This window comes from Malus domestica, chromosome 14 (assembly GCF_042453785.1).
Source record: "Malus domestica chromosome 14, GDT2T_hap1".
NCBI classification, from domain to species: domain Eukaryota; kingdom Viridiplantae; phylum Streptophyta; class Magnoliopsida; order Rosales; family Rosaceae; genus Malus; species Malus domestica.
In genome coordinates, this window is record NC_091674.1 from 27,645,387 (window position 1) to 27,653,162 (window position 7,776).

General features: G+C 37.3%; 1 protein-coding gene across 1 annotated transcript; it reads left to right on the top strand.

Annotated features, from left to right (window-relative positions):
* Nucleotides 1-2,499, top strand: LOC103401358 (uncharacterized). The gene is made up of 5 exons (XM_008340074.4): nt 1-454; nt 548-681; nt 1,625-1,772; nt 1,872-1,978; nt 2,105-2,499. The coding sequence occupies exons 1-5, from the start codon at nt 199-201 to the stop codon at nt 2,144-2,146; spliced, it is 687 nt and encodes a 228-aa protein (XP_008338296.2). The 5' UTR covers nt 1-198; the 3' UTR covers nt 2,147-2,499.
* The last annotated feature ends 5,277 nt before the right edge of the window (nt 2,500-7,776 follow it).

The following is a 7,776-nucleotide window of genomic DNA, read 5'->3' on the forward strand; positions in this document are numbered from 1 at the left end:
GAGTTGTCAGTTGTGTGGCAAATGCCAACAAAAATGGCCTTTCGACTTCACCAAAAGACCACTTGATTCGAAATATCTGGTTTTCGAACTCCCAACGGTCAGATATAGTCTCTCTGACCCTTTCATCTTCCTAAAGAAAATCATATTCATATCCATCTCTGGAGCAATTGGAAGAGAAAGAAACATCCAATAGAAATAATGGGCATGCAGCTGATGAGGACTTCTAGATTTCATCACCATCTTCTTCATCCCGAAAGCACTTCTACCCCTCCCACAAAAGCACTTTTTGGTTTAGGACATGTCAACAGCAGAAGCATAGTAAACATCAAAAGAAGAAATCAAATTTATGGGATTGTGGCTTCAAGCAATTTGGCTTCACCACTATGGGACAGCTGGAAGCCTGAGAAGGGTTCCGCTGCTCCTTCTCTCAGTGACATTACCTGGCCTTCTGCAGGTAATTAGAATCATAGAGATTAATATTATAAATAATAATACCTATTAATCATGTGTTTAGATGCATTAATGATGTGCATTTGGTGAAAAATAGGGGCTTTTGCAGCAATGGCAATATTGGGGAGGATGGATCAGATATTAGCACAAAAAGGAATGTCAATGACAATTGCACCTTTAGGGGCAGTTTCTGCAGTCCTCTTTGCCACTCCATCCTCTCCTGGTGCTCGGGTATTAAACTTGTTCTACTTTCTGAGGTTTAAATCAGGAGAGATTCTTGCATATAAACTGCTGATATATTCATGTTTCTGTATCACTCATCACATGATTTATGTAGTGATATAATTACATTAAAGATATATTTTCAAGTTTATAACGCTTATCACTTGACTTATAAAATGTTATAGTAACATGTGCACGACATATTTCCGGTGACACACAAATTTTTCCCAAAATTATCCATGAATGCTCTTTGTTCTTTTGTAATCTATTTGGTGAATATGAGCCATAAGTTGCTTTGTTCTCCTTCAAGCCTAGACTGCCTTGTTTGAGTAGTGAGTCAATGGTAGACACGAGTACATGTATACAATTGGCACAACTCCAGCTGTATGGACCCAACATGATGAAAATGGAAGATAGCAAAATTAAGTCCAGATTTTCTTGAAGTTCCTTATTAGGACTTATTTTGATCCAAACTTTTAATTGTTCTGGCCTGTTCATTTAGGAAGCTGAATATTTAAGGGGGAAATGTCCATGAGTCGTAGATGTTTTGTATATGAGTTTGCCAATCTATACAACTCTTGTAAGAATTTGCAGGTCAAGTTATTAAGATTGCTTATCCTTATACATGAAATCCTCTGTTCAAAATTCAAATACCCCATCTTCCTTACGCTTAGTCTTTTTGTATGTGAAAAGACCTATATACCTAGGTCAAATAAAGGGTTAAACGTATATTACAGAGTCATATGAAAGAGTCGAACTTAAATTCATCTTGGCCGAAAAATGAACAACAGAGTTAGATTTGTTCGACTTAGATTTGATGGTTAAACAAATTTGCTATTCGTCAAAAGTGGTAATTTCAATTTTTGTGTCATTCCCCAATTAAATTTAAGATAATCAAAAGCATATATAGCCTATTGAAATAACACACTAATTCTCCCTTGTGGTTTTGCAGAAGTACAATATGTTCATGGCACAAATAGGTTGTGCAGCAATTGGTGTACTGACATTTTCCACATTTGGCCCAGGATGGCTTGCTAGGAGCGTTGCCCTAGCTGCATCCGTTGCTTTCATGATTTGCACACGTTCCGCACATCCACCTGGTAATTCCTGCTACCTCCTATCCAACACAAAATTCTCATTAATCTCTTTTTTCTGCTACTAAAATCTGGTGCACAACTTATTCTGTGTTCAATTTGCAGCTGCAAGCTTGCCTTTACTCTTCATCGATGGAGCGAAGTTCCATAACTTGAGTTTCTGGTATGCTTTGTTCCCGGGCACCGCTGGATGCGTTCTTCTTTGCTTGATTGTAAGCACTCTTACACTAATTAATCCTAGCCAATTGCAAAACTTGTTTGCTTATTTGTTCTGAACACATTTCAACACTTTTAGTATGCAATGGCTGATCTCACTAATTATCTCGATGTTTCTGCAGCAAGAAATAGTGTTATACTTGAAGGAAAACTTCAAATTTTGATCATCTGGAAGCAAACACATGCTTGGCTACTCACATAGTTGGAGACATCGTACATTCCTTCATCTCAAGTTCAATATTCAAGGAAATGCACCCCATATAGAAATGAAAAGCAAAACTCGAATACAACTAAAGGTCAGTAAGTCTTGGGTTCGACTGCGCACCCGAATCTCCTTAGGGACGCATGAAATTAAGTCCAAAGGAGTTTGTTGCCCACAATTATATTGTAGTTCTATTGTAAAACGTGATCTAAATTATTCTCCTCTACACCAAGATTGTGGTCCTAAATCCTAAAAGTAGTGCATTGATGGTTCTAAGGTTCTTAAATTGATGTGAGGAAATATCTACTTGCCATATGGTCCATGACTCCATGAGAGTAAATTTATTTTGCTTTAATTAGTCCAATATCAAATACTGATTTTGGGGCTTAACATCAATGGTTAATACATACAATTCATCAAATTGATCAAAGATTGTAATTTCATGGAGAGATTTTTCAATGTGCTGGAAACATGGTCTGGTACACCAATACAGCGTGTATCATAATATAAATGGTTGGATACTTGAAAAAAATAATTACAACGATACTTCGTGTATAGGATTGTGTTCCTGGTACACTGAAAAATATCTCAACTTGTAGGAGTATGTTGCCCACAATTATATTGTAGTTCTATTGTAAAACGTGATCTAAATTTATTCTCCTCTACACCAAGATTGTGGTCCTAAATCCTAAAACTAGTGCATTGATGGTTCTAAGGTTCTTAAATTGATGTGAGGAAGTATCTACTTGCCATATGGTCCATGACTCCACGAGAGTAAATTTATTTTGCTTTAATTAGTCCAATATCAAATATTGATTTTGGGGCTTAACAGCAATGGTTAATACATACAATTCATCAAATTGATCAAAGATTGTAACTTCATGGAGAGATTTTCCAATATTTTGGAAACACAGTCCGATACACCGACACATCGCGTATCATAATATAAATGGTTGGATACTTGAAAAAAAAATTACAATCACTTGTATTATGACACTTGATGTATAGAACCATGTTCCCGACAAACTGAAAAATATCTCAACTTCATCAGTGTTTTCTTGCATGCAATAGAGTTGTGCCCACAACATTATCATGGAATTTTGGGGTTAAAATGGAGGCTAACAAGAAAACTATCATTATCTAACAACTTCCAATGCTCCCTCCTACGTAGGTTTATTTTATTTTATTTTATTTTTTTTTATTGTTGTTGTTGTTAAGAATGAAACTCACTCCTAAAAGTTTAGTGGATATGAAACAGATAAAGGGTAATTTTATCGGCACGTCTAAATAAATATCTTGTTTTTATATTTACAAAAAATGTAGACGCAATATGTTTAAGTACAAATAACATATTTTTGATGTAAACTAAAGAGAATTAAAACAAACTCTTATATAACACAATTCATTTCCAATTTAGTCAAATCTAAAGAGCAAAGGTAAAGCTGAACATCAACTTAGTTTTAAAAATACACTTGTCGAAAGAGATTTAAAACTTTGATCGAATACAACTTTCCCAACATTCTATATGTACGTATGAGATTGAGTAAGAGAAAGAACAAAAAAGGATCAAAAGCCACCCTAGCTTTATAGCTCTCTTAGTCAATCTAATTCATTAGTCCACAAACAAATTTACTAAATGCAAATGACATTCTTTGATGATAAAATAGAATTATGAGTCTCGTGTTATAAATAGGCAAAATTTATAGAGAGATAACCTTTACTCGGTGAAGGAACGAAGCAGTTGCAGAGTAATATACCGACACAAGCTGTTGCAGAGGAAGTAATGTATATTATTGCTATTAGATATATTTCTCTTTTCTTTCTTCTTCTCATTCACTCTTCTTTGCACAATTGAAGTGCTCTATTTATAGAGCTACTTCTATAGAAAATTACAAAACATTACTATTTAGCTTATGAGTATATAGTATACACATGTGATACTTCACTATACACATTACTATACACATGTGGGCAAACATACCCATTATTTACAACACTCCCCCTTGGATGCCCACATATCAACATCAGTTGCCTCATTAAAACCTTGCTTGGAAAAACCCTGTGGGAAAAAACCATAGCGAAGGAAAAAGAGTACAACTATACCTGGATGGTGTTGAGCATGCTTAGGTTGCCTCGTTAAAACCTTGATAGGAAAAACCCAGTGGGAAAAATCCTAAGCGAAGGAAAAAGAGTACAACATGCATGTATCATGGATGCTCCCCCTGAATTGTATCTCCCCCTGATTCCGCATTCTTCAAATCTGTAAGCCGACGTAATCCGATTCCCTGTACCAACTTCTGAAATGTGCACTTTGGTAGAGATTTGGTGAACAAGTCTGCTAAATTTTCATTAGAACGGATTTGTCTGACTTTAATAACTTTAGCCTTCTGAAGCTCATGTGCGCTGAAAAATCTTGGAGATATGTGTTTAGTCTTATCACCTTTGATAAATCCTTCCTTCATCTAGGCGACACAGGCTGCATTATCTTCATGGATGACAGTTGGAGTGTCTGTCTTTGAAGGTAGACCACATGAATTCCGGATGTGATGGATCATTAATCTTAACCAAGAACATTCACGACTTGCTTCATGTAAAGCAATTATTTCCGAATGATTGGAAGATGTTGCAACTAGCGTTTGCTTTGTTGATCGCCATGAAATTGCAGTATCTCCATTAGTGAACACATATCCATTTTGTGAGCGGGCTTTATGCGGATCGGAGAGAAAACCAGCATCTGCGTATCCAACAAGGATTTGTTCATTTGTGGGCTTGTCTGAGTAGAAGAGACCCATATCTGTTGTCCCACGAAGGTATCGTAGAACATCTTTGACTCCTTTCCAATGACGGATTGTTGGAGCAGAGCTATACCTGGCTAACAAGTTAACTGAAAAAGCTATATCTGGTCTAGTACATTGTGCTAAATACAATAAAGCACCTATTGCGCTCAAATATGGTACTTCTGGACCAAGGACCAGTTCATCATCTTCTTTTGGACGAAATGGATCTTTCTTAATGTCCAAAGAACGAACGACCATTGGGGTGCTAAGTGGATAAGCCTTGTCCATGCCAAATCGCTTCAGTATTTTTTCAATGTAAGCTGATTGATGGACCAAAATTCCACTAACACAATGCTCGATCTGCAGGCCTAGACAATATTTGGTTTTCCCAAGGTCTTTCATTTCAAATTCGCTTTTCAGATATTCAGCAGTTTTGTTGAGCTCTTCAAGGGTTCCAACTAGGTTCATATCATCGACATATACTGCCACTATAGCAAATCCAGTATTTGATTTCTTAATGAACACACAAGGGCAGATGACATTGTTGGCATATCCTTCTTTAATCAAATACTCACTGAGACGATTATACCACATTCGCCCAGATTGTTTTAGCCCATATAGTGATCGCCTTAATTTGATTGAGAACATACCCCGTGGTTTGTTAGTTGCTTCAGGCAACTTAAGTCCTTCTGGGACTTTCATATATATGTCAGTATCTAATTCTCCATATAGATACGCGGTGATGACATCCATAAGTCGCATATCAAGTTTTTCTGAAATCACCAAACTTATTAAATAACGGAACGTAATTGTGTCCATTACAGGAGAGTATGTCTCTTCATAATCAACTCCAGGTCTTTGTGAAAAACCTTGTGCAACAAGTCGTGCTTTATATCTTGCAATCTCGTTTTTCTCGTTGCGTTTCCTTGTGAACACCCATTTGTAACCTACGGGGTTTACATCAGTTGGGGTTTGGACTACTGGTCCAAAAACACTTCGCCTTTCCAAGGAATTTAATTCTGCCTGGATTGCATCTTTCCACTTAGGCCAATCTTGTCTCTGTTTGCATTCATCAACAGAGCGGGGCTCAATATCATCACTTAATATAATTTCAGTGGCTATTGCAAATGCAAACATGTCATCGATGATTATTTCATTTCGATCCCACAATTCATTAGTACATGTATAATTTATGGATATTTCTTTGCTTTCATGTACTTCTGTCTCTTCAGGGACATGTGTCTCATCAAGGACATTTTCTTTTTCTGGAAGTACAGAGTCACGAATTGTGGATTTATCATTCAATTCCTTTTCTTGAATGATATCATTTGGGTTCAATTGGGCCCTCATCTTTCTCTTTCGAGGGGCTGAATCTTTTGAACCTGGGGGTCTACCACGCTTCAGGCGTGCACTGGATGAATCATTCGCTGCCACTTTATTTTGTCCAACAGGGACATCAATTCTTGCAGGTGCGTTTGCAGCCGGTATATATGACTGTGTCACTTTCGAAGCATCATTAAATGCATCTGGCATTTGATTAGCAATACCTTGAAGATGAACGATCCTTTTCACTTCATTTTCACATTGAGTGCTTCTTGGATCAAAATGAGATAAGGTGGGAACAACCCATGTTAGCTCTTGTCGTTCTTCTGGAACGGTCTTTTCTCCCCCTAACGACGGGAAAACTATCTCATCAAAATGACAATCAGCAAAACGAGCTGTAAACACATCACCAGTCAAAGGTTCCAAATATCTAATGATGGATGGTGAATCAAAACCCACATAAATTCCCAATCTGCGCTGAGGTCCCATTTTAGTTCGTTGTGGTGGTGCAATAGGCACATAAACAGCACAACCAAAAACTCGTAAATGTGAAATATTTGGCTGATGTCCAAACACGAGTTGTATTGATGAGTATTGGTGGTTGGCTATGGGTCTCAATCTAACCAATGATGCAGCATGTAATATGGCATGTCCCCATGTAGAAACTGGCAATTTTGTTTTCATGAACAGAGTGCGGGCTATTAATTGAAGCCGCTTGATAAATGCCTCTGCTAAACCATTTTGAGTATGGACATGAGGAACAGGGTGTTCAACATTAATGCCCAGTGCCATACAGTAATCATCAAATGTTTGAGACGTAAATTCACCAGCGTTATCAAGTCGAATGGACTTAATGGGATGATCTGGGAACTGTGCTCGCAACTTAATTATCTGAGCAAGAAGTCTCGCAAAAGCTACATTTCGAGTAGACAATAGGCAAACATGTGACCATCGGGTAGATGCATCAACCAAAACCATAAAATATCGAAATGGTCCACAAGTTGGTTGAATAGGTCCACAAATATCCCCTTGAATTCTTTGCAAAAATGATGGGGATTCATCATCAACCTTTAGTTGTGATGGTCTAATTACCAACTTCCCTTGGGAACAAGCCTTGCAAGGATTATCATTCGAGACATTAATGTGTTTGCTCAGTAATGGATGTCCATTAGAGTTGGTAATGATTCTACGCATCATGGTAGATCCTGGATGACCTAGACGGTCATGCCAAAGCATATAAACCTTTGAATCAATGAACTTCTGGTTCATGACAGTATATGCCTCAACTGTCTTTATGTATGTACAATACAATCCACTCGATAAACCATGCAACTTCTCCAATATACGCTTCTGGGTATCATTGGAGGTAATGCATAAATATTCCACATTTTCTACACTTTTCGTTTCAAGGTGGTATCCATTTAAACGTATGTCTTTAAAACTCAACAAATTTCGAATGGACTGAGTAGCATATAATGCATTCTTTATAGAC